Here is a 27,573-nt window from a genome sequence, read left to right as displayed (position 1 = left end):
TTAAGCAGTTCCCGGTTTTAAAAGAGCCATAAATATAACGTGTGCACTAATAAGCCATTTTAAGTCTTACTCTGTGGTTTGACAGTAAATGTAATGCCATACAGCAAAGAGCCAAATTAATAAATCCATCTTCCTCCCCACCCCAGTCCAAGTAATGCTCTGTTTGCTTAAATCCTGGCACAGGTGCCAAAATTAACATTCAGGTTTCTCAAGAGGCGCCCTTTCATCCTAGCCGAAAGAGAAAGAAGCTCAACGCCACCAGGCTAAAACCTACAGGTTGTCCACATTTATGCAAGGCCTGGAGGATTCTTGCATTGTTGACGGTTGGTAATTTTTGAATTCTGTTTCAATTTGAATGGAAACACAAGCGAGTCGGCCGAAGGTTTGTACAATGCAGTTGGAAGTAGTCTTATGGCGTGCAGAGATACATACTGCTCCCCCCCTCCCCAAATGCCTTAGACCAGGGGTAGTCAAACTGCGGCCCTCCAGATGTCCATGGACTACAATTCCCAGGAGCCCCCTGCCAGCGAATGCTGGCAGGGGGCTCCTGGGAATTGTAGTCCATGGACATCTGGAGGCCGTAGTTTGACTACCCCTGCCTTAGACATTGGACAACCTAGAGGTGAAGAACAGATTGAGCCTTGAACCTCTGAAAGAAAGCCACTGATTTAGAGGTGAGAAAAGAAAAGGGGAGGGGCACGCAAGACATTGCTTGAGGAAATTCATTATTTATCCCCTAAAGTGGAGATTAGATTTATTTTTTCATTTACATATTTATACCCCACTTTTTTCCTTTGTGGGGACCTCAAAGCAGTTTGCATTATTATTCTCTCCTTCTCCATTTTGTCATCAGAACAAAAACTCTGTGAGGTAAGTTTCTGTGGTCCAGGGGAGAAGGAGATGTCTGAGCTTCCTACCTCAAGTTCTGTTTTTTTTTTTTAATTTCATTCATTTATTTCCTACCTTTCTTGGTCTTGCAAAAGGGATGATACCAAAATGTGAGGGAAGCTTGAGGAAACAGGTTAGAATACACTTTACATCTTAACAGTAACATCCCACTTGGAAAGGAGCATAATGGTTAATGCCAGGAAGTAAACCGCCTTCCCGGAACACACGACGATTCACTCAAGGACATGGCATAATTCCTGTGCCAAAATGGCCCCATGGCATACATGAGCTAGCCATGAAGCTCAAGGGGAAATTTAAAAAAATAATGCCTCCACACCAAAACGGAAAATAGGCTTCAAAGCCAAACCCTGCCTCTATCTCAATCCAAGAATCTGGATCTGGGAACAAAGGCAGGACTCACCATGTTCATGACGGTGAGGATGAATCGTTGGGCAGTATCCGCCCCATGATAATGGACCATATCCGCATCTGCCACCACCAGGGTTTCCACAGTGTACTCATGGGTGAGTCGAATTGCATTCCTCCGCGACCTCCAGTCATTAATCGGCTTCTTCTTCTTCTGCTTCTTCTTTTCTAGAAAGAAAGGCACAACTTTAACCAAAGTGTTGTGTTCCAGCACCATTAAAATAGTCTCCCTGGATGCTCTGGCTAAATTAGAGCAACTCTGCCCCACTGTGAACCTTGCTAGTCCTGCAGACACGGCCTATCAGAATCTACGACGGCCCAGTTTCGACTTGGGAGGAAGACTCCTTTGAAGACAAGGAAGACTAAGGATTCACCCTTGTGGTCCCTACTATACCTAGAGTTGCTCACTCTGGCTGGCTAATGTTGGGAGATTCTTTGGACCTGGGGAGAGCTGTATGGAACAGCGCCCTGAGCTGTATGGAAGGGCGGTATAAAAATATAATTAAATAAATAAATTAACAAACAAACAAAATAGCAGTATTTCAGGGACATGTGCCATTACTTCTGGGTGGCAATCTAGGAATTTTTGCATCTCTTACCATAGAGATTAGGGAAATTCCTAAAACAGCATGGAGGATGTGACATCGCTTTCAGGTGGCAGGGCGATGGATGTGATGTTATCTCTAGATGATAGTCTGGGAATCCCCCACACTCTCCGGTCTTTATCACTTAGGCTGTGGGGAATTTCCAGGACATCACTATGTCGTTCCCCCTCCCCAATGTTTTTTTGTTCAAATTATTATGTGGAAAGTGGGAGACTGCCTACTGCTACCTGGTATATGCTAAGTCTGAGGTTTCCTGACCCCCAGAACCTCCAAGGGACCATTTCCTGCCTTTTCAACCACAACAGACTTGTTGTAGTGGTTAGGAGTGTGGACTTCTAATCTGGCGAGCCAGGTTTCATTCCACGCTCCCCTGCATACAATGGATTTTTCCATAGGGGAAAAATCCCTTCAGACAGAAAACTTACATCTAAGTAAAGCTAGAACTTCTCTCTCTGGCACGTCAGTTTTCTTAGTGGACGCATTAAAAAAATATGTACAGAGGAAGATACAATTATTTGAGCCCTATATTCTGCAACACGAGAAGACAGGACTCCACAGAAAGGACAATAATGTCAAGAAAAGTTGAAGGCAGCAGGAAAACAGGAAAAGCCAAGATGAGATGGATTGACTCTATAAAGCAGAGGTAGTCAACCTGTGGTCCTCCAGATGTTCATGGACTACAATTCCCATGAGCCCCTGCCAGCAAACGCTGGCAGGGGCTCATGGGAATTGTAGTCCATGAACATCTGGAGGACCACAGGTTGACTACCCCTGTTATAAAGGAAGCTAATTGAGCAATGACAGGACATGTTGGAGGTCATTACTGTATAGGGTCACCATAAGTCGGAAGCCACTTGATGGCACTTAACATACACATAATCTTTCATCCGAAGTGGTACAGCCCTAGCACAGTCTAACCACCCTAGTGAGAAATTAAGGCCAGCAGTTCTCCAATAACATTATATGTGTCTTTCTTTTTAAAACTATAGATTTATTCAAAAAAGAGAAAGACATTACAAGAAAAGAGAACAGATACTACATGTTTTGTTTACCGAACTATGCATATTAGGCTGATGTCACAACGTATCTTACACATTTTTCCAAATTACTTGTTTTTCTTCTGTTATATTTCCATCGTTTACATAGATCTTGTGTAAATCAATTATTTCTTTCTATCCCTTTTTATCAATGGATACATTCGCATATCGGACTCAGTTTTCTATTAAAATCTGATATTGACGTGCTTTGCATCAGATCACACGCACCTACAGGTTTCATGTCTCCGGATCCAGGGCAAAGGAAAAAGTCTATGCCATGGCACCAAGCTGTTCAAGAAACCCACGCAGAATGTAATTTTGGAATGAATCTTCCGCAGCCTACAAATTGAGACTCGCAGGATTCATACCGTCAATGTCCAAGTTCAGCTGTTCAGCACCTCCCTTCTATAACCTAGCCTGAGTTATTCTTTCTTAAAACAGTGGTAAAGCATTTGTAGATCGGCAAGGAGCCTGCCCCTGATTCACTTGCGTGGGTCTCTTTTTAAAATTTCATATGATGTGCAACCGCAGTAGCAAGCCTCTGGGTGCACACCTGAAATGGATACCAATCCTCCTGCCCGTTCTTACCCCCGTTCCATTTTGTCAGCACAGCGACAGACTCTACTCTCTCGTCAAGCCGTCTGGCAGCCGTTCTGCTCTACTGCTTTCCTGCTGGAGGCATCTACTATCCCCGCTCTGCATCATTCCTTTCCTAAACATCTCCATGCAACTGAAACAACAGACAAGAAACCGGAGTCCTCCCCACGCCCTCGCTCAAGAAGCACACAGAAAAGGAGGGGCATACGAGACCCTCTGGAGATAAAGATCAGCTGCACGTGCTCAGAAAAAAAAAAGAGACGAGTCTTAATTCTGAGACTTGTCAGGAACACGAGCAATTTACACGCCAGTGGCAGACATCTTACTAGGCTTCGTTGGGCAAGCTGCCATCTGCGTGTGTGTTCGGAAATAAGATACAGATTACATCGGATGTAACACCCACTTTATCCCCTGAGGCTTAGGGGAGGCATCAACAACGACCCACAAAGTTGGAAGGTCACCATCCAGATAGAACTTGCGATTTAATTCAGTCCAAATCTATTCGTTGGATAACTGGCAGAGTAGTCCACAGGAATCCCCGATGCTTCCTGTGAGGTTCAAGGCAACAGAGGTGGTATTGCATTCAGCAAGACTAGATGTCCGAGCGGTTTCGAGCAAGGGGGAAGACTGATCAGGAAGCTTGCTGGAGTTAAAGAGTTTCCCTTGATCCACTCTGGCACGATGTACACAACAACACTTCAGTGTGTGTTCCCATTAGCCTGCTTATAGCAGGAGACCTCCAAGAAATCGGGGCCCTTGTCTGCCAATGCTCATTTAGTCGGAAAGCAGAAACTGGGGGTGGGGCGGGGAGGAATAATTATCCAGGGGGTGAAATTACCAGAGTACCTGCAATTCATAATGCTACCCTTGTCACTTATGGGCAACTCTAGGAATTACCAGCAACATTTATTATTATTATTATTATTATTATTATTATTATTATTATTATTATTATTATTATTATTATTCGATTTATTGCCCGCCACTCCCTTGCGGCTCGTGGCGGGTTACAAGATTCTAAAACCCCCAGAAAATCCGTTAAAATCCATTAACAACAACTACAATCCAACAATTATTAGTTAGCAAGCTAACATGGCAAGATCGGCTAGTCAACTTCTCCCTCCCCCTACTAGCAGGTGGAGAGGGGATACTGATGATACCCATCCCAACATTATGGCCAGAACCTCCTTTGAATAGATGAAGCCTTTTTTTCTTTTAAAATTTTCTCCTAGAGTGTTGCCCCCCACAACCCTTTGCTCTTTAGGAAAGTCATGGAATATCCAAGCTGCTAAGGGACTCCATAAAGGCAGCACTCCCAAAATGTGACCTGTGGACAAATTCACAGGTCGGAATGAGAGACATATGGCCCATATCTTAACTGCAAACTACATAATAGTGGAAAGGAACACCAAGCTTTAAATAACAAAGGTAAACCTGTTTTTTGAAGTGTGCCTCTGAGGGTTCTATGGGCTTCCCAGCTGCTTTAGTCAGATTCACAAGAGTCTTATCAGTTTCTTCTTCCTTGACAACAATCCTTTGTGTTCCTGTCCTGTTTTCTTGCACAGAGCTTGCAAAATCCCACCCACCCATTCCTTGGATTTGTTGATATTCTGTGCTTTGAGATCAATCCTTTTAAACTGGAAATGGCACTAGGTTCTACTGGCCATTCAGCACATTGTGTGCTGGACTTGCAAAAAAACTCAATTGCTTGGATTGTTGCGGAGCTGGCATTGCCACAGTGGCACTGGGTTTTGCTGACTGGGCAGTACATTGCACTAGTTCTACTGGGCTTCCATTCCCTCCCCTCTTGCTTGGATTGTGATTCCGTGCTTCACATCAGCTTCACATCAGCCACAATGGCACTGGGTTCTGCTGAACACTCTGTGATTGCACTGGTTCTGCTGGGATTCAAAAGAATGCCCCCACCCTCAGTGTCTACTGCAGATTATATGGGTTAATCTTAGTCCTGTTTGATGTTCACTACCACAGTGGCACTGGTTCTTCTGGGTTTGCAAAAATGCCCCCCCCCGCCACCGCCAATTTTTACTGCATGGATTTTCTGTAACTTGGATTCTATCCTGTTGAGCTTCTACTGCCCTTACTGTATTTGCTATTGTTCTCCCATAGAGTATAACTGAACCAAAAAGATTTGAGATTCCAAAAAAATTCTGAATAGAATACCGTACCAGTATAGCAATGCCAATATTTGGGGGGGGGGTACAATATATCTGAATATTAGAAAATACTTATTTTAAAAATTACTGCATACCGCTACCTGTCTTTGCTCAGAATCAGAACCAAAATTAAACATGTTCAATCCTTTTAAGAAGTACAGATTATATACATCATTTTTTAGGACTGTGAGCATCTAAATGTCACACACAGGCAAAGCAAGCGATGTAATCCCCAGTTTTTAGGACTGCACTGGGATAGTATAAAGGATGATCCAGCCAAGCTAATACACAGGAAGCAAGCTCGAGTTTCAATTACAGATTAAGGATATATTACAAGGAACTGGATGATTTCCCAAAGTGAAGTTTTTTCCCCCTTGCCTGTGCCAATACTTGCCAAGGAGAATAAATAAGCAGAGAGGCTGCCAAAAATTTCTTTTGCATGCACCCAAAGAACAATTCCAAAATTTAAAATGAACATGAAAGCAAAGCTTTTTTAAGCGTTCAGATCCTTGTTTATGAAACACTAAGGGCAAATCCTGTGGCACCCTGGAAAACAACGGGTGCTAGGATGCACACCTGCCCTATGGCCTTCCTGGAGGCAAAAACTCCTGCCCACCCTTAGAATCTTGAATCCTCTAAACCCCAAGGAACATTCCTGATCGAGGGGTTACCAACCTCCAGGTATGGCCTGGAAATCTCCTGGAATTGGACTACCTTAGTAGGCAGCTCACTCCGTGCTCTAATGTCCTCTGAGTTTAAAGAGGCCAGGGCAACTTACTAGCAGCAGAGCATGCTCTGAGGCTGCTTTCTCTTCCACCTAGCAAACTTCTGAAAGCAGCAAGTTGGAGGCAGAGAGCTGATTCCTTATTAGACCTTCCTGGCTGAAGGTTCCCTCCTGATTGGGGCTAAACTACCAGGGCAGGCCATTCCTTGCTGTGCGCCATCTCCTATTGGGGGAATATTTCCAAGGGGTCAATTGGGTAGGGAATGAGTTGGCTGCATGCAATTTGAGCTAATAAGCCTGCATTGGCAGAGTTCAATTTGAACTGCTTGGTCCTCATTGACAAAGTCCAATATGAACTTATTGGCCCTCATTGGCAGAGAGTTCTCTCTCTATTGGCAACACACCTTCAGGGTGGGCCAATCAGGTAGGGAGTCCGCATTTCTGTGAACTTAGGCAGATTGTACGTGGGTGGGCAGGAGGGATTGTGGCCCTTTCTTGTATGCCCAGGGCAATGCCAATTGACACTTTAGGGTTGGGAGGCAAATTTCTTCCTGGGCAGATTGGTCAGAAATTGTGTTTTTTGTGGGGAGGGCACTATCTGGGTATGGAATTGGGGTCACTGTGGGTGGGCAGGTAGTTGTGAGTTCCTGCATTGTGCAAGGGGTTGGACTAGATGACCCCAGAGGTCCCTTCCAACTCCAAGATTCTTTGTCTTCTCCACTCCTTTCCCCTCAGGGGCCCTGCCAGCCCCTCCTCTGGAATTAAAAACATTCCCCGAGCACGTATCTCAACCAAGCAGGAGAGTCAAGTTTCACAGTGTGCAACTCTGGATCGTTTACACCTGGAAGCTACCTGTCTGGACCCCATAACCAGACCGAAGCTTGGGCTGCATCACCCGTGATGACAGCCCTTTCAAAGAGAAACGCCACCATGACCAGGAAAGGGCCATCAGGGACTCGAGAAAAACCTCATGCTTTGGCTGTGTGCCTGGGTTGGGTATAAAGAAAAATAAGTGGAGATGCCAAAAACGTGAGAAGGTATCCTGGAACACCCAGGATCTGGTTACAGCTCAGAGGAAGAACAGCAAGAATCAGCGCCTAGCAGCCACCAGCCAGCTGCAGCCAAGCAATCAGAGGGGGAATCTCAGATAACAGACTCCGAGGTGTGTGTTTCATCCCTCCCAGAAGTGACAGTTCAGGGTCAGCCGGCTGCCCTCTTCCCTTCCAAGTTCTCCAAGTCCACAAGCTTCAAGGAGATTTGCCGTCACCTCGCAGGTCAGCACACCTCTGGGCAGCAAGAGTCAGCAACAGAGGAGACCTGAAGCAACAGAGGAGACCTGAAGCAACAGAGGAGACCTGTGGGCATATCATAACACTCAAGGCAGACAGAAGTCAAAGGGCGGAGCCCTTGAGGGTGGCTTCAACACATTCTTTGGAAGACTGACTTGCTGTTATTTTATCAGGGTCGTTTTGGGGAAACTGACCTTGGCTTGCCATGACTGCTCTAGTGTGATTTATGGAGTCTGTTAATTAAAGCTCTGCCTTCCCGCCTGTGATAGCTGGAACCCTTACCTGCCTCAGTTCCCCTGCCTAAGCCGGCACCTGCCTGAAACAAAACACCAGGTACAATAGGTGTCTGTTGGGCAGGACGTGCCACGTCGGGTCACAAGATGTGCGCACCTGGATGAGAAGGAAGAGCTGCTCCATTCAACTTGTTCTGGTCTACCGAACAGAGGGCTTCTCCTTCCCCCCAGCCCTGGTTCCCAAAACAATAACTGGGGATCATTACAACTCCTTAGGGTTGACATCAGGGGTACTCAGTATGGGGCCCATCCCTGGTGCCCAAGTGGTTTTAATAACGCAGGTGAGGCCAGGTGGAACTTTTGTCCCGCAGGGCTGCAGATTCCCACGGGAGATTTGATTGGCTGTGCGGATTTTTGAAAACATGACTGAAGGCAAGCTGTACAGAAGCAGGAAAATGCTTCTTAGATGGGATACGTCTTATATTTATACACTGCCTGCCCCTGAAATACATAAACAGTATATATTTATTATAATAGGATACATTATAAATAGTACGTTTATTTTCATAGGAGTCCTATTAAACCAGTGGTTTTCAACCTTCCTAATGCCGCGACCCTTTAATCCAGTTCCTCATGTTGTGGGGACCCACAACCATAAAATTATGCAAGGGTTCTTTCACAGAAATTAAACCAAAACTGACCAATGGCATGGAGATCCATGGTTCATGATTGTATATCATTTGGTTTTTCCCCCGGGGGTTTCTCAGTTCAGTTCCGCCCCTTGTCCCACCATGCCAATCTCGCTCTTTTCTGCTGCTCCAGACAGACGAACGCTCTATCTCAATCTACCCCGCAAGGCTGTTGTGTGGATGGTGCTCTCCCCGACCCCCAGGTTGAGAACCACTGTATTAAACAGAGCTACTGCCTGAAGGTGTTGGAAGATTTACTATTAGCTGTGGCTGCCCTAAAGATGCAGCAGAGCCAAAGAGAGATACGATGGAGCTTTCACCCACCTCACAGTAAGAGTCACGAAGAAGAAGAAGAAGAGTTGGTTCTTATATGCCACTTTTCCCTACCCGAAGGAGGCTCAAAGCGGCTTACAGTCGCCTTCTCATTCCTCCCCCCACAACAGACACCCTGTGGGGTGGGTGAGGCTGAGAGAGCCCTGATATCACTGCTCGGTCAGAACAGTTTTATCAGTGCCGTGGCGAGCCCAAGGTCACCCAGCTGGTTGCATGTGGGGGAGTGCAGAATCGAACCCGGCATGCCAGATTAGAAGTCCGCACTCCTAACCACTACACCAAACTGGCTCTCAGGCATGGCCCAGAAAGGTGCTTCTTGTGACTGTTACCAACCAGCATCATGACTACCTGGCTCTAGAGGCAGAGATCCCCCCCTTGGGGGGGATAGTAGCTGGTCTGAGAGAAAACACAGCCCTGTCTGTGATTCTGGCTGTCAAAAATTCTCTTTACAGTGAGGTCAGAGATGGTTTTCGGCTTGGCAATCACCTGAGGCGAACTGGAAGCAGGCTAGAAGAGAGGCATGCTGGGAGTTGGCAGCCATGACAGCGGGCACTTGGAGGGCCTCGGCAGCCAGAGCCCGCTTGTCCCTCACTGGGTGATGCAAGTATGAGGAGAGCTGTGTGGAATTTTTCAACGCCTCCCTTCGAGGCTCTTCCCTAACATCCCTCCCCGCCTGCCCATCCACTCCCCTCCAGCCTGTTCTCAATGGTAAAACCTTCACCCTTCCCTTTGCTTTCTTTAAATAGAAACAGAGATGGTCATTCCTCGTAACCCAAAAAGCAACGGCTGTTACGTAAGGCTGGAACTGGACACGGCTTTTTCAAAGCAGGAATCGGTTCCTGGCAATGAGCAAGTTGTGAGAAATGCCAGAGTAAGAGGGGGGAAAATGAAAGCAGGAAAATGCATGCCTCCTTTTTCATTATGCCGGAAAGCGAAAACTAAGTTCAGGGCTGGGAGGGAAAGGTACACAGCCATGAATGCAGGGATGCAGGTCCTCATTATGACACCTTGGAGGGCCCATATTCGACCAGTATGGAGGCAACTGCACTGGTATTGACCTTTAAGGCCTTTTGTGCTCTGGGACCGATGCACCTGAGGGACCGCCTAACTGACTATATCTCCCGGAGCATGCTTTGCTCCCTCAGCACAAACAAGCTGGTGATCCCTGGCTCAAGCCTCAACCAGGGCCGGGGCCTTCTCAGTCCTGGCACCTGATTGGTGGGATGAGCTCCCAGAAGAGCTGTCGGCCTTACAGGAACTGCTTTGATTCTGAAAGCCCTGCATACTGGAGCTCTTCTGCCAAGTGTTGGGTTGAAGCCAGAACAATATCCAAAGGGCCTTCCCCCCATAATTCTCTCTCCTGCTGGACGATGGAGGGAGCTGTTTAATCGACAACCTGCCAGCTACAGTGATCTGTTTTTAATGGTTTCAATGTAGGAGTAGCCAAAGCTGTTGAAATGGTCCTCCTCTCTTCCATTTCATCTTGCCCTACGTTAGGCTGGAGTGAGCGACTGGTCCAAGGCCACCCGACAGGCATTGATGTGGGATTTCGAACCCAAGTTGTCCCTCTAACCACCACACCATGCTGGCTCCTTGGTAACATCCCAGCATCACCTACTTAAGAGGCAGGGTTTATTTTTGGTTCTGTTTTCATCTGGCGTTCTTACCCTTGCTGTGTACTCAACAGCACGCAAGGCACTGACTCTTCCATGAATGTACACATGGTGTTGTCTTAGACCACTAGACCACTTAGACCACACAGACCACTGGACCATCAAAGTTAGTAGTGGCAGCTCTCCAGGGTCTCAGCCAGAGGTCCTCCAAATCACCTACTGCCTAGTCCTTTTGTAACTGGAGGTATCAGGAATTGAACCCGGGACCTTCCGCATGCCATGCAGAGGCTCTGCCATTGAGCCACAACCCCTCCTCTAATAAAGAACACACATGAAGCTTCTGGAGATGTTGGGGATTGAACCTGGGACCTTCTGCATGCCAAGCAGAGGCTCTGCCACTCAGCCATGGTCCCTCTCCTACACAATGAGAGATTCTCACAGGTAAGCAGCTTAATCAATACAGGATGGCTGCCTGCAAGTACCTGGAAAGGATTTTTCCAGTTTGGCAGGTGCTGCCCAATCCACTGAGAGGAACAGCAGCCCAGATGTAAGAACACTGAGAGTTCTCCCATCCCTGAGGTCACTCATAGTGAACTTGGAGGGGCTTTAGATGTCACAAGACAAAAATTGAGCGGCCCATAAACAGTGGCTCTTTCCCCTTGCCCTAAATTGGAAGAAGGCTTCCCTTGGCTACAAGCTTCCCTTCTGGGCAGGACTCAAAGCTGAAGACATCCGACCACTACCATTCATTCCCCCCTCCCCTCTTTCCCCTGCCCGCATGTGATTTATGAACCTTGGAAGAGTATACCCTCTGCGAGTCAATGAAACACCCAACTTAAACAAACAGTCATTAAAAGAAAAGGGATTACGTGAACGGCACAGCCTCCTCCCGATGTTACAATCAGGCACTGTAGATATTAAAGACCTCAGGGAGGGTGGCTTTTCCATGGCTTTCAGAGTCCATGCCAGGAAAAAGGGTTGATCACGAGGGTCATGTTCAAAAGATGGCGAGAGGAGAGATACTAGGGCTCATTACAGGAACATACTGAGTCAGTTCCCGCTTATTTCAGTTCTAGTCAAATGCAGAAACCAAACATGATAGAACGTAAATATACAAAGATATCTGGTCAGAGCTGGCTACTCCACCAACAATGCTAAGGGAAGATGGGCATGGAAGGGTCTGACTCGGCTCCTTTAGCTGGGATTTTTTTTTTTGCGTGCAGATGCCACCAACTGCGTGCCAGGTGCAAGATACTGAGGAATGCCCTAGAAGGGGAGTGAATAACAAACCCAGTGCCAGCACAGACGCATCGTATCTCTTCCAAACACAGAAAACTCTGTCAGCCCCTTTGGAATACGGTTCCCAGCACTGCCAGTTTCTTGTCAGTCTGGGAGTGGAAGAGCGGCCCGTTGGCCTTTCCTTCTCTATCGTCTTTTCCCAAGTGGCCAAGAAGGAAAACGTCTTGCCGAGGAGGGGTTTAGAGGATCCAAGAGGAATTCAAAGCCAGTGCTTTTCAAGTGACCTTGTACAACCTTGAGAGTTTTACTGAAATCTTCTCCGGGCAAATTAACAGGATTAGTGCCCACTGAAGCACGCTTTGCCTCATTTGCTCTGATCACAGCTTGTTACTTTGTTCTAGCTGTAACTTTTAAGCGATGGGGAGTAAGAGTAGAGCATAGGAGGGGTATGGTCACCATCCTCACCAGGGCAGCTGCTGCATGAAGTTGGTGGGGTCCAAACAATCATGCGCAATTGGCACACTGATTTTGGCAACATGGTTTTGGCAGCGGCGCTCAGTGGCTCTACAGCGAGCTGAAAATCCCCAGTTCAAATTTATACCCCAACCTTCGTCCCCAATGGGGACTCAAAGTGGCTTACATTCTCCTCCTTGTCCTCCATTTTTCCTCACAAGAACCCTGCGAGGTAGGTGTGTACATGTGCGAGAGACAGACAGACTGAGACAGGCCCAAGGTGGACTGGCAAGCTTCCATGATAGAGTGAGAATTCAAACCTCACCCATGCACTCACGGGGCTCCGTACACAGTCCCATAGCCCCCAAGCCCAGCTGCAGCATGTCCAGTCGTCAGAGCTGAAGTTTTGTTTGGAAGTTTTAAAGATGCGGTTTATCTTTCTTGCAAAGAATTAGCACGGGCTAAGTGAACATTAAGTGGGAACTCGGAATGGCCAAGCGCTCTACTAACCCCTGAAATTTCCCAACACACCCAAGCGGAACCATAATCTTAAAAATGCACTTGTTAACATTTTCAGCCCATTTGTCCTAATATGGCCACGCAGGTTTCAGTCCATTGCTCGTGGGCTATTTTTAGTGTGTGTGGTCTTTGGCCACAACAATGGGCTTTCCTGGCCAAACTAAACCTACAGGGGAGAACACTTGCAGGGTGGAGAGATGGCCATTACAGACCCTTTTTTTTGGGGGGGGGGAGAGGGGGGAAGAGGCCAAGCACCAATTAGAGTTTGTGACTGTCAAAGGGAAACAGCCCCGAGCCAGGTGAAATATGCAGCATGTATACCTGTTGCCTCTATGGCAGGGGTAGTCAAACTGCGGTCCTCCAGATGTCCATGGACTACAATTCCCAGGAGCCCCTGCCAGCGAATGCTGGCAGGGGCTCCTGGGAATTGTAGTCCATGGACATCTGGAGGGCCGCAGTTTGACTACCCCTGCTCTATGGGGTTTTAAGTGCTCTGCAGGTACAAAATTGTTGGACATTCCCAGCCCCAGGGAAGTGCGCTTGACCTCGATTAGGGCCAAGGCCTTTTTGGTCCTGGCCCCTACCAGGTGGAAAGAGCTCCCCTCTGCCCTCCCTCCCTCTTGTATCAGGGGAATGGGATTGAGTTTGTACAGTATTATTTTTATTGTATTTTATGCCTGGGGTTTTTAAGGGGAGTTTGAGTGGTTTTTAAGGGGTGGGGGGTTATACAGACTTTGTGAGACATTGAATAAATAAATAAATTTTCAAGATCTCACAAAAGAAAGAGGATCATAATAGAATTACATTATTTGGAGGCGGTTTGTCATTTTCTGCCTCTGCATTATGACCCCTCATGCTCCTTGGAGGAACAAACACCCAAACCTTTGGAGGCCGCCCATCCAAATATGTCCAGGGTCAGGACCCACAGAATGACAGTGAGAAGCTTATACCCTCAAATAGCATCAACCCTTCAAGGCATGATTAAGCCCACCTGTTTGTGAACCAGTCCAGAAACCAAGCTGTCATTTCCTCTCACGGAAATGGCCCCTGTGGACTGCAGGTCCCATGCTCATGCGCCAGTGATCACATCGTGGCATGGGATGGGTCTCACACACTCATGGCTACTCTCAAGGATACATGAAGCTGCCTTATAGAGAACAAGTTCCTTGGCCCATCAAGGTGAGTCTGGTCTACTCAGACAGGCAGCAGGACTCCTGGGTCCCAGGTGGAGGTCTTTCACATCACTTACTCTTGCGCCCTTTAAACTGGAGATGTCAGGGATTATACCTGAAACCTTTGCCATAAAGAGATGCTCTCCCCCAGAGCCATGGCCTCCCCTCTGCCTCTCCAGTTCAGTCAATGTGTGCATACAAGGCCTGGCTACTCCCAGAAGGATTATGAACAAAGGGCAGCTTTTCAAAGAGGTCCGTCCACCATTATCGATATTCTTCACCAGAAAACCATGATACATTTTGGAATAAATCCAATGTTCCCCACTACGCTGTTTGAAAACAACTGGCTGACGGGGAAACATGGACGGTAGTGGGTACCAGCAATATGTGAGCCAGCAATATGAGAGCCAGTTTGGTGTAGTGGTTAGGAGTGTGGACTTCTAATCTGGAAAGCCAGGTTCGATTCTGCGCTCCCCCACATGCAACCAGCTGGGTGACCTTGGGCTCGCCACAGCACTGATAAAACTGTTCTGACTGAGCAGTGATATCAGCACTCTCTCACCCACCCCACAGGGTGTCTGTTGTGGGGTGAGGAATGGGAAGGCGACTGTAAGCCGCTTTGAGCCTCCTTCGGGTAGGGAAAAGCGGCATATAAGAACCAACTCTTCTTCTTCTTCTATGTGACTTCTAAGAAATCAGAAATGAGATAGGTTTAGTCTAGGAACCAACAGGAAATCTATGGTTTTACAACAGAGTTTCTGGAAATTCCTAGGGCTACCCCTATGTTCTTTCCAGTTTTTACCAGACATGATGTGATGTTGCAGGCCCCACACACCATAGCCCCGCCCACAACTATCTTATTGGTTGCCCCATTTGGCAACCTGAATTGACAGTGTTAGTATTTTTGCTTGGGGGGGGGGGAGAAAGGGAGGGCAAGAGAAGTCAAATAGGACCTGCCTTTTGGAAAACTGCCTCCTGCCTCTATGTGGAGCGTATAACTGAAAATTTGAAACTAAAGATGGGCTCCCCTGAGCCGAACGTCATGCCATTCGGGGCCTCCGTATCATTCAAGCACCTACTCAACTCTACACGATGGATTTTCGTAGCTTGAAAAATGTCTCCTCGGGGTGGTTCCTTTTCCCCTTGCAGCCACCCTCCTGAAGCACTAAAATGGCACCTTTATGAAACCTGACAGCCTAAACACAAAGCCACGAGACCACAAGCCTCTTAGGAAAACCTAGATGTCTCCTTCCCTCTCTCAGCTTCAATCGGTACCACCTTAATGAGGCCTTTGATGCTCAGGGGAACCTCTGACCAAGGTGCTGTAAGATCACCTGGCCTGCTTCAAGTCATAAGGAATTGAACCGCGTGTGTGTCATGGCCGATTAAGGTTTTCCCATCTGCTACGCTCCTATTTCTAAACCCCGTGTGCAGAAGGAAAAAAAAAAACCCTAATCCAAAGGAGACAGGAATCAATTAGGTCATTAGCGCCCTAAGCTTCTTAGCAAGAATTTCATATCATTCTCGAAATTAGGAAGGGAGGCCATCATAGATAGAAAATGCTTAAAACGATTTAGGGAAAGGCCTAGGAGGGGCCATCCAGACTTGATCCTGAGACTCACAGGGCAGCCAGGAAATGCTTTTACTGAGGTGTAACGGCAAACATCGCGGGCTGTGCGCCATCACATATCCAATTTGTGGCCAGCCTTGCCCTGTCTTGGGAGCTGAACGCCGTGCCTTCCAGCCCATCTTTTGTGTTGAGCCAGTCCATGTAACCGATGCACACAACGAATCTCTTCCTGCAGTTGTGTACAGCACACCATACACCTCAAGTGGGGGGGAAAGCCCATGAGTCACAAGCAGGGGTAGTCAAACTGCGGCCCTCCAGATGTCCATGGACTGCATTCGCTGGCAGGGGGCTCCTGGGAATTGTAGTCCATGGACATCTGGAGGGCCGCAGTTTGACTACCCCTGGTCGCAAGTGTCCTGCTTCCCTAGCGATTCCTTCAGGTGTTTCTCATAATGCGGGAGCATCTCAATTGGCCTCAAGATTCCAACAGGAGCAACATTTGGTAGACTCCCAATTCCAGGCCTTGTCCAACTTTGCTGCACAGAGAGTCAACTTCAGACTCCCAATGAGAGGCAGGGGTGAGCCTCATGGATACTGGTTAAGGGTGATGGAGGAAGAGGAGGCAACAGCCAAGAATTTATTTTGGGGGGAGGATATCTCCCTAGACAAGCCTTTCTTAATTTTTTAACTGTTGACAGCCCTCTAAAATATACTTCAGGCTTCGAGAAACCCCGGAAGTGGCTCAATTCATGCAGAATAAGGTTGGGAAGCAGAGCTGTGGACACGCCCACCCAGACCCCTCTGCGTCCCCCCCTCCTCGAGGCCCATCCCTGACATCGGTTTCCGCACTCACCTGCTACCACTGTGCAGCGTTCATGGGGGAGCTCCACCTGGGCAGCGGGGGTTGGCGTGGCAGGGGAACGCCTGCGCCGGACGAAGTGCTCCTTCCCGCTGAACGAAGACTCTGAGGCATTCACCGGTTGTATCTGCACCAGCTCGGATCCGAGTTGGACGTAGCCCACCTGAACAAGCGAGAAAGGAAACGTCTCCATGACCTTTAAAGCTCTTGGGATGGCCTTTAATCCAGGGAGTTTAATAACGCAGCAGCTGGGGAGGATCGAAGTATCCGCCCTTCGGCAAGCAGGCACCAAAGGTCCCGTTCCACAGGCCCTGGTAACTGAGACTACAACTCTAACCACTATGCTATACTGCCCACACAGCCCTCCCGCAAGATTTCAATGGGATCTGATATGCGCAGCAAGCTGCCTCTTTGCTTCATTCTTGCAGCTACCTGATGGGCACAGACCAAAAAACAAGCCTAGACATTTCAAGAGGAGTAATTGTTGTTTTCAAGGGAGCATTCTGTGCCAGCCAGGCAGCCTCCTAAAAACGTATTCTGCACCAGAACAGCTTGCTACATTAATGTGATTTACAACCTATATTATATAGTATGTGCATTATAAATTATATATCCCTGCCATGCAAACATACAAAGACAACACACCAGCTTTTGGCTCCTGGATCAGAGAGAGGGAAGGGCCATGCAGGCCTTCTAGTCCAGCACCCTGCTCAATGCAGGATCAAAGCATCCAGGTTAAGTATCTGTCCAGCCGCTGCTTAAAGAGCACCAGTGAAAGGGAGCTCACCTCCTTGGGCAGCCAATTCCACTGCTGAAGAAGAGTTGGTTCTTATATGCTGATTTTCTCTACCCGAAGGAGTCTCTAAGCTTCCAAACACCTTCCCTTTCCTCTCCTCACAACAGACACCCTGTGAGGTGGGTGAGGCTGAGAGAGCCCTGAGATTCCTGCTCGGTCAGAACAGCTTTATCAGTGCTGTGGCAAGCCCAAGGTCATCCAGCTGGCTGCATGTGGAGGAGCGGAGAATCAAACCCAGCTCGCCAGATTGGCACTCCTAGCCAATAGCTTCTCCATGTACTTTAAACCGATGACTGTGGGTCCTCTCCTCTGCTGGCAACAGGGCCATTTCCCTGCCCTCTTCTAAGTGACAACTTTTCAAACACTTAATGAGAGCCATCCTGTCCCTTCTCAAACTCCTCTTCTCCAGGCTGAACATTCCCACGTCCCTCAGCCTTTCCTCGCGGGGCTTGGTCCCAGATCTGGGAGCCCTTCAAGACCTTTCTCAGTTCCGAAGGGCCTACAAAACAGAGCTCTTCCCCCAGGCATTTGGTTGGGGCCCAGGAAGATCCGACGGTACAACATCTTATCGGTCTCCTCCCGTAAAGCCTCAGGAGAGCTCTCCTAAGAACCAATAAGACCTCAAGGGTCACAACATCGGCAAGCAGGCTGCATGGATGACTGGACTCCTAGCCTCTCTTCCCATCTTAATGGCTGCTGTTTTAGTGTTTTATGATGAATGTTTTTATTGCATTTCTTATGGTGTAAACTGCCCCGAACCAGTATTCGGGAGGGGCGGTTAAATAAATCTAAATCTATAAATAAATAAAAGGTTGTGGCGAGGATGGAGTGAAGGAACGGAGAACAACGCACGCCCCCGTGGGTCCCTCATGAGGAGGAGAACGCATATTCAGTCAACAGTCTCATGAGAGACCCAGTTTGAATGAGGACTGTCGGCCCACGTGAGCCCAGACGCTCTGCCGGATCCTTGGAATAGCAGCACGGCTAATTCCGAAGCCCGGCACAGCTGGGGAGTGCAAAAATACGAGCCTCGTCAGGCAGACGTCTGGCGACCATACAGAGCTGGACAGCTACGTTCACGCTGGAGAATTCGCAATCCGCCGCCGTCTCCTCTATTTTTGCATCGAGCGGCCGGGGCGGCACAGGGCAGCCGGCAGCCGTTTCAGCGGCCAACGGAGAGGGATACGGTTTCCCGTCCAGAAGTGCTCGGCACTATTCCAGGTAACATGTTGCCGGTCCTTTTTGAGACCACTCGAGAGGAAAGCCCTCAGATGCCCCAGGCTAGCTCGATTTGGGCATATCTCAGAAGCTAAGCAGGTTTGGCACCGGTCGATATTCGGTCGGGAGACCACCAAGAAAGCCCATCAGTGCTACGACACGGCCATCAATGGCATACTGGCCCTGTTAATCTCCTGGATGGCACTGGCTAGCCAAACTACAGCCCTCCCGATGTCCTTGGACTACAATTCCCATGAGCCCCTGCCAGCATTCGCTGGCAGGGGCTCATGGGAATTGTAGTCCAAGGACATCGGGAGGGCCGCATTTTTATTACCCCTGGGCTAGATCAATCTCATCAGATCTCAGAAGCAAAGCCTGGTTAGCCCACCCCAAGGCAGTCCAGGGTCCCTACACAGAGGTAGACCGCCTCAATTTGTCTCCTGTGTAGGAAACCCTTAGAGGTGTCACTGTAAGCTGGAACTTGACAACAACAAAAGGGGGAGGGAGAAAGGGAATATAATTACCAAGGAATGTCCACATTAAACATACACGCTGTGCTTTGCTACCATCAAGAAAGCCATATAGGTTCTGGCCGAGATCTCAGAGGGGTAATCTGCTATCGGTACTGCCGCAGAATGCCGACACGGCTCACCTGACCTGAAAAAAATTCCTAGGCTAGCAATGGCAAGCAGATCTTTTGTCCCTGAAATGCTAGTTCTCTAAGTGAAGGGCTGATTCCATCGCACAAGTTCTGATCTGTCCCCTGGGGAACCAGTGATGGGGAACCAGTGATGACATTAACTGCAGCTAGCATTTGCAAGCCCCTCGGTTGCAGAATTTTCTTAACCCGTTCCAAGGAAATTTAAAACACTAACCGTGGATTGGTCACGTCGGATTTAGTGGTGGAGAAAAACTACCAACACTCACAGGTGCCTTATGGCTGAACCTGAGGCCGAGATCCCCACCATGATTCTACTGGAAGATCAAAAGATCTAAAAAGGCTTTGGAAACATCACCTAAACTGGTTTTCAGGCTGAGATTATAACATTTGCTTGTTACGTTTCTATACTGCCTTCCCTTACAGCTCAGGGTGGTTTACAATAAACATTTGTCACCTGCAGAGTTATGTTTTGCAGCTCACGGTAAGTAGAAACAAAACACAAGAGCACAATAACAGTTTGAATTTTAACACTTGGAACATAACAGTACAGAAAATATCCATTTCAGCTCATGACAATTCTAAACTTAATTGCAATTTACCAATTCGTAAAGTTCAGTGGCTGATCAGGTATTACCCTATTGTCTCTTCTGATTGGGAGGAGCTTCTGGGTTGGTGTTTCTCTGCTGGCCTCAACCAAAGGCTTGGTGGAAGAGCTGTTTTGCAGGCCCTGCAGAACTGTTTTAGCACCCTGCTGGATACTTCCCTTCAATCAGATGAAACACCATCAACGATTATACCTTGGGTGCAGTTCAACCACCCTGTCCTAGAGTCCAGTTGACTGTCCTCCAGTTTACCCTTCAGGACCTCCCGGGGAACCCTATCAAAAGCTGCACGTAAATCCAGTTGAACAACGTCAAGGTGGCTCCCACAATCCAGTCAGCCCAATGATCGATCAAAGACGAAGGCGTCGATCAACAGGACCAGTTGGGGACAATTCTTGGTATCACCAAGTTGTCCTTCAGAGACTCTTAGGCTGACCCCTTTAAGATCCACTCCAGGATCTTCCTGGGAGAGAGGCCTGGCTGATGGGCCTGTAGTTTCCTGGGTCATCCTTTCTCCATTTTATGAAGTCTGGGATAACTTTAGCCCTCATTCAATCTTGTGGCAAATCTTCCATCCTCAAGAAGATGGACAAAAGCCCTGCAAGCTCTCTGGGAGGTTCTTTGAGCACTCTCGTGTGTACACCATCGGGCCTGGGGGATCTGTACTCATCCAGTGCAGCCAGGTGCCTGTCAGCATCCTCTCTGTGTCAACCACCAGCTCTGATATTGTGCCTCCAGTTCTACTGTCTCTAGATGAGCCTGTTCTCTTCTTCAGGGAAAACACACTGAGGCAGAATGGGAATCTTTCTGTTTCTCCTCTGTCCGAGCATCTCCATTTTCATCCAGCTGTAGTCCTATCGCTGCCTTTCTCTTCCATAGAAGCTTTGCTTATAGCAAACCTCCCTGACCAACCTCAAAATTATGCACAGGGTAGAGAAGGCAGAGAAAGAAGCCCTTCTCTCCCTTTCTCACAATACAAGAACTCCCAGGCACTCTGTGACACTGATGAAAAGGAAGTCCTGCTTCAACCAAAGAGTCATTAACATACAAAATTTGCTACTGTAGGAAGTGGTGTTTTTATGATCTCAGGACCCAATTATACAGTACGTTTTTTAACAAGCTGGATCCAAATTCCCATCGTTCCGCACGGCCCTGATGCACACAAAACCAGGGAGGAGGGGAATGGCTTCTACCTTCCCCCTTGCCGTTTTTTGGAGCTGAGACAGCCCTTGGGGCATTATTCCCTTTCCCCCTACTTGGGACTGCTTGTATGTGGAATACCACATGTGCCTGCAGCTGCTGTGGAGCATGCAAACTGAGTAACCCAAACTCGTTAAAAAAGCATATTGCAAATGTTAGCCCACAGGGAGTACGGGTTGAGAAAGAGCTCTCTTGACCCACGACCTTGCAGAGTCACTGCCAATTAAAACATGCAAAGAGTCAGCAGCAGGGTTGTGGCTGAGCAACGTAGCCTCGGCTTTGCACACGGAAGGTCCCCGGTTCAATCCCCAGCATCTTCAGTTAAAAAGGACCTGACAGTCAGTGATAGGAAAAACTTCTGCCTGAGACCCTGGAGATACACTGCAGCAGGGGAAGGAGTCTCATGTTCCTGCTTATCCTTTCCTTCCTTCCTTCCACTACTCTGGACACAGCATCTCCTGGAAGGTCTTGTGGAATTGCAACTGGTCTTCAGACTACAGAGATAGACTCCTAGAGTTGGAAGAGGCCATACAGGCCATCTAATTCAACTCCCCACCCCCTCTATGAAATGCAGGACCAGCCTAGAGCATCCAGGACAAGTAGCTGTCCAGCTCTTCCTCAGCAACTGAGGAGAAAGGTTGTTTTTGAAAACAGGCTTGCGAATATATCCGGAAACCGTTTTGGCTATATTTACTTTGTAAACTTTTAATCTACCAATTAAGAGACTTTAAATGAATGGCTTAAAATTTCGTTTATGGTCAAGCTCTCTGTATCTTTTCACCCCTGCACGCCATAGATTTTAGGGCAAATCCCTCCTCAAACACTTGCCTCCAGCAGCATGGCCCCGAAATCTCCAGGAATCTTCCAGGCAGGTGTTGACCACCTCAGACTTCACATACCTTGTTTCAAGCCTACCCCACACCTGCAGCAGAGTTCAAAGAACAGACTGCATCTGAATACACCTTTCTGAACATTTAAAATGTCATGAACCGGCATGAAAAATTTAAACGGCTTTCTTCGGCTCACGTTTCTTCAAAGCTGTACCCCGAAAAAACAAGGTAGCTCTTTTATCCAGGGAAATCGACCCCTGTTGTCCGGAGAGGAGTTGTAATTCCACCTGCAGATGGCAACCTAAGCTGCCTGCCCCCCCCCTTCGTACACCCACATCCTGATGCGCTGATGCTTAAATTGGAGGCTTGGCAGCTCGCCCTCCAAGCAAGGAGACCACACCAATGCTTTTGATCGCTCAGATTCCTTTCGTGGCTGCGTCTACAATCCATGCCGTGGAATCTCGCATTTGCAAAGTCAATGGGAGAAAGGGGGCGAGGAGACAGCTGGGCCCATTCAGCATTTCCCACTGGGAGCCCTGCCAGCAAAGTGTTACTAATTCAGCCTCCACCACCACACTGTCTCGGAGCAATACATGTTGTCACTACAAATGAATTCCTCGGATTTCTTCTTTTTTTTTTTGCTCTCCCCCCTCTTTTTGCAAGTTCCTTCCGCGGTCTGCTTGTTCACTTTTCAGCTGGGCCAGAAAAACAACAAAGCAGGTTTAAGAGCTCAGCGATCCATCAATGAGATCAACAAAGCAGGCTTCGCAGCCAAGAGGGGGAAGGAAAATAGAAAACCACGAAACCCCCGTCAGCGTTTCAGAAGTGGAAACCGCCGCCTTGGTTTGAAGCACTGAGGAGCACGGTGGCGTTCGGTTCAGCTTCTCCCTTTCAACGCCGAGGGGGCCGGGATTCCGTGGCAGTCCTGCAGGTGCTCACCTGAGGCAGCTCACACACACACTCACCTTCCCCAAGGGCCTCCGGCACCATGGCTTCCCGAGCTAAGCCTCCCATGCCTGCCCTTCGGGGACAGGCAAAAGTCAGAGGTGGGGGAGGGCCGGCTTCCGGGGGCCCGGGCCACACTGACTTCCCCACACACTCACAAAACCAAGACAAATTGATGAACGGCTTGTGCTGGCCAGCCCGAGACGGAAGGCTGAGAAAAGCAGATGGTCCCGGTTCCTCACCATGGCTATCATGAACCATTTCTGAAGCTGTCCTGTCCCCAGGTCAACCGGAGGATTCCACTACTAGAGCACTGGCTACAGCCGACAAGTTGCTTGCCGAGCAAAATATCATGTGTATTTACTTGCCAGGTGCAGTTGCCCAGGTACAGTCAGGTGAAGGAGCAGAGAGGGCAAAAAAGACCTGACTAGCAGCCACGTAAACCATGTAACTTCCCAGAATCCACTGGGGCATACGCGCCCAAACAGAAAAAGACACCCTGAAGCTTGGAAGCTGGACAGCCGTGCCCCACAAGTCTCTCTCACATACCGATACTAGGGCCTTTACCCCACTGAAGACCCATTCTTTTTCCACCGGGAACATGGGGTCAATGAGGAACAGTGAGGGCCCTCCAGCACAGAAGAAGAAGAGTCGGTTTTTACACCCCACTTTTCACTCCCCAAAGGAGACTCAAAGCGGCTTACAATTGCCTTCCTCTCCCTACAACAGGCACCCTGTGAGGTAGGTGGGGCGGAGAGAGCCCTGAAAAAACTGCTCTGCAAGAAGAGCTCGAAGAGAACTGTGACTAGCCCAAAGCCACCCGGCTGGCTGCATGTGGAGAAGTGAGGAATCAAACCTGGCTCTCCAGTTAGCTATGACACCAAGGTGGCTCAGGAATGTTCAAACTCCCTCAGGCCTTAGTGAGGAGAGGACAAGACCACTGTCAAGTCACAGCTGAATTATGACGTCCCCACAGGATTTTGCCAAGGTAAGCGACCAACAGGTGGCTTCCCATGGACTGCCTCTGCACAGCAACCTGGGACCCCCTTGGTGGTCTCCCATACAAATTCTGGCCTGAGCCAACACTGCTGAGCTCTGAGAGCTGCAGAACCACATTCCCACCTTCGGACGCTTCACGCCCCTAAACCCACGGCCCACCCAACACACCCCTTTCGCTGCCTTCGCCGAAAGCTCCCCTCCACCCCCAAGCATGCCGCCCCCCCTCCCCACAGCACCCCATATGGGCGGATTAGCGCAAACAAGTACCAGCCCAGCGCAGGCGCTGAGGGAGACGAAGGAGTCAGAACTGCGGTTCAGCACGTGTCCCGTGTAGAAGCAGGAACGGTCGACGTCCTCTCGGCGCCGGATCGGGTCCTCCCCAATCTCCTCCACCGAGAAACCCGGGGCCAAAAACCGCACATTCCGGCGGAGGTTCAAGTAGAGGTCAGAGCCAGGATCCGGGCCGAGTCCCGAAGGGAGGTGGATCAACAGGTCCGTGGCTGCTTCCTCCTCCTCTCCCTCCGGCCGGAGATATGCAGAGCGGCGTCTCCGGGTCTCCTCTGAGCCGCTGGTTTTGGTGTGGAGCAAACGGATCCTGTCCAGAGGGACGCGTTCCGGGATCACCACGGTCAGCTCTGCACGGGCTGTGAAGGGGCGAGAGACGAGGTCAGCAACCAAGGAGAACACACCGAGGGATTCATGTTTACCTTTGTTTACCTCAGTTATACCTCATCCTTTGCCTCAGCATGGAACCAACGCAGTTTCTATCATTCTGCAGCCAAGAAACACGCTGGAAGTGTTTTGCTTTTTAAAAAACATGGAATGGGCTCTCAGACTGGGAAAAAAATGGGGGAAAGGGACTCTTCAAAAAACCTCAGAAATCCAATGACCTGAATGCATGCTGTTGGTTCGAAAACTGATACAGAAACGGGAAAAAAATGCAAACAGTTTGATTTGCAGAATGCAAAAAAAAAAAAAATACCCAGGGGAGAATGCAATGTTACACTGGTGCAGAAACGGCCTAGGTCTAACCTACATGCTGGCAGGGGCTCATGGGAATTGTAGTCCATGGACATCTGGAGAGCCACCCCATCCTATCCACAGTTTTATCCTCCCAACAGCCCAGTGGGGGACGCCAGGCTGAGAATGTGCATCAGCCCCAAGGTCAGTTTATGACATTTTGTGGCAGAGTGTGGATTAGAACCTGGGCCTCCAAGATCCGCTCTAACTGCAACAACATGCTGGGCTCTAAGCAATACCCCAGACTACGAACCACAAACTAGCCAGCTAGGACAAATGGGGAATAAAGCCCAGTTCTCCAGATTAGAAGCCTTTGCTCTTAACTACTACACCAAACTGGCTCTCATCCATGGCTTCTCAGTGGAACAGGCTTCCTCGGGAGGTGCTCCTTCCTTGGAACTTTTAAAGCAGAGGCTGGAGAGCCACCTCACAGAAATGCTGATTCTATGAATTTAGGCAGATTGTGAGTGGGTGGGCAGAAAGGACTGTGTTGGGGTTTGGCTCCTGAGGCCCTTTTTTGCGTGCCCATCACCACTTTGGGGTCAGGAGGCAAATTTCCTCCAGGGGGGGGGAATATCATCTGGCTATGGAATTGGGGCCACGCAGGGTGGGCAGGTAGTTGTGAATGTTCTGCATTCCACAGGGGGGTTGAACTAGATGACCCTGGAGGTCCCTTCCAACTCTGAGAGTCTATAATTTGCTCCAGAGAGACTGCAAACAATCGCCACGGTCAACAAAACTGCAGGAATGAACCCCAACACAATGGACCAACACCCTGTGTTACATGGCCAGACACATGCAAACCCCTCCTTCCCCTTCCGGAGCAGGCAAAGCCAGTGTGGGATAGTGGTTACAGATCCGGAAGACCCTCCCTCAGATCCAGAAGACCCAGGTTCAAATTCCTAGTCTGCCAGAGAAGCTTCTCCACCCAGACTGGATAGAAGCTTTTGTGTGCATGCACACTTCACTAGAGTCAAGTGCGCATGCGCATGAAAGCTACAGCATTAAACTTTGTTGGTCGTAAAGGAGCCCCTTGACTCAAACTTTACTACAACACGGCCCTTTTTTTAAAAAATTGCACACATGTCAAAGACCGCTCCTTACTATACAGATAACTGGTCCCCCAAAAACCAAACAGTTCCCTCACAGCCTATCCATGTCCCCATCAACAAGCTCCTTGGGCCAGCTCTGAGCCCCGCCCCCACCCCGAGAGTCGACTGGGGTCTATATCTAGGTCTACACATGAGTTCGAAAGAGGGGACCTCGTTCCAGCAAACTTCCCAAAGCTATTGGGGCAATCGCTGCTGGAAACTAGACCAGGCTGCACCTCCCTTGACCTGGTCCAGAACGGTCCCCATGCAGTTTCTCGAACCCAGGGCACTGGGCCATCTTCAGTCAACTGTTCTGCCCTGTAAAACGCTGGGGTCCGCAGAGCCAGAATCTCTCTTGAGAGAGCAGTCAAGTCAGCCACCCTCTGCTCCCTTCTTCACCTTAACTCAATCCTTTCTCCGTCACACTAAATCAGCCACCCAGCGTTCCTTTTCCAAGCACGGCCAGGCAAACACCTCCGGCCGCTCCTGTCATGAGTGCCGTGGTTTGCCTGCGTCTCAGTGCTCTGAGGTATACTCTCTTAGAACATGGAGGTTCTACTCAGGCCGCAAGCTCCAACGGACCCATCTTTTCCCATGAGCATGTCCAATCCGACGCCTCACCAAGATGAACAGTTTAAAATATAGGAGCCCCCGGAAAACACCCGGGCATCCTTCCTCCCGCTGCCCCCCTGCCCTACAGGGAAAGAAAACATCGCCCCTCCCTGCTCTGGACAGCCACTTCCCTTGCTCTGCAAAGCCAGGAGCAAAGAGGCGAGGAAGATCCAAAGCAAACACTGGAGCTTGTATTATTTTTCTTTTCTTTTTTCGCATCGTCCAATAAAACGAGCTGATGTTTCGCGGGCCAGGCATCCTGCTTGGCCCCGGCGCCCGGAGCCAAAGCCGTGGAGCGGAGCAGGAGCCGCGGGAGAGGAGCGCAGAACAGGCAGGGCTGGAAACAGACCCATCCTCGCCGAGAAGCTGGGAGCGCAGCCATGAAACTGAAGGGAAGGGGGGGGGGGGAGCCAGACACAATCCGGAGTGGCACCGCTTGCAAACGGGGGGAAGGCGTGCGCTGGGCTCCCCCGCCCGGGGTTGGCACCCAGCGAGGCTCCCGCCGCCCCCCGGCCGCCCTTACCTGCGCGGAGGCTCGGCCCCCAATGCAGCAGCAGCAGCAGAGGCAGCAGCAGTGCGGCCAAGGGAAGCGGGCGGCGGACGCCTCCGCGCATCGTAGCGCAGTCCGGGGCACCAGCTGGCCCGCCCGAGTGGCCGCGGCTGCCTCCCTGCCCGCCGTCGGAAAATCAATTAGCGCCGCAGACGGCAAGCTCAACGTGGTTTGCCGCGAGGGAGGGGGGAAGGAGGGAGAGGGCGGGGGGAGCGCGCGAGCCGCCCCGCCCCCGCCGGCCGAAGGGCCTGATTGGAGCGTCCCCGCCCGGGGGCTGCCCCTCCGCCGCGCCGATTGGCCGGCGCCGCGATCCCGCCCCGGGTAAATAGCTGGGGAGGTAGAGGAGCAGAGGTGCACGTGGGGCGCGGCCGAGGGAGGGCGCCAGGGGGCGCTCGAGGGACAGGTGGCGCCTCCGCCGCAGCATCCTCAGCCAGGGGCGACAGGTGAGGCGCTCCAGGTGGAGGGCGCCTGCAAGGCTCGCCTCCAGCCAGGTTTCTGGGTCGTTCGGACTCTCTGTTAGCCTGGCGAGGCGGCCGAAACGTTTCTTGGCAGGAGGGGGGAAGCGTCACCCGACGAACATCCCCCATCCTTCCCCCATCCTTTCGGGGTGATGCAGAAGGCTTGAGCGT

The 27,573-nt window shown here is 49.7% G+C and overlaps 1 protein-coding gene across 2 annotated transcripts in view; it reads right to left on the bottom strand.

Moving 5' to 3' along the window:
* Window positions 1-27,109, bottom strand: part of ADAMTS17 (ADAM metallopeptidase with thrombospondin type 1 motif 17) — a 157,258-nt gene extending 130,149 nt beyond the window's left edge. For both annotated transcript variants that reach the window (XM_077317337.1, XM_077317338.1), the window contains exons 1-4: window positions 26,918-27,109; window positions 23,939-24,315; window positions 16,415-16,583; window positions 1,310-1,482 (exon numbers count right to left, since the gene is read on the bottom strand). In XM_077317337.1, the coding sequence (XP_077173452.1) occupies window positions 1,310-1,482; window positions 16,415-16,583; window positions 23,939-24,315; window positions 26,918-27,008 (810 nt within the window). In that variant the 5' untranslated portion in view covers window positions 27,009-27,109. The remainder of the gene's footprint in view (window positions 1-1,309; window positions 1,483-16,414; window positions 16,584-23,938; window positions 24,316-26,917) is intronic.
* Window positions 27,110-27,573: the final 464 nt, after the last annotated feature.

This window comes from Paroedura picta, chromosome 18, assembly GCF_049243985.1.
Source record: "Paroedura picta isolate Pp20150507F chromosome 18, Ppicta_v3.0, whole genome shotgun sequence".
In the NCBI taxonomy this organism is placed as follows: Eukaryota; Metazoa; Chordata; class Lepidosauria; order Squamata; family Gekkonidae; genus Paroedura; species Paroedura picta.
The sequence above is the reverse complement of the archived record's forward strand: the minus strand, read 5'-3'. Positions and strand labels throughout refer to the sequence as shown.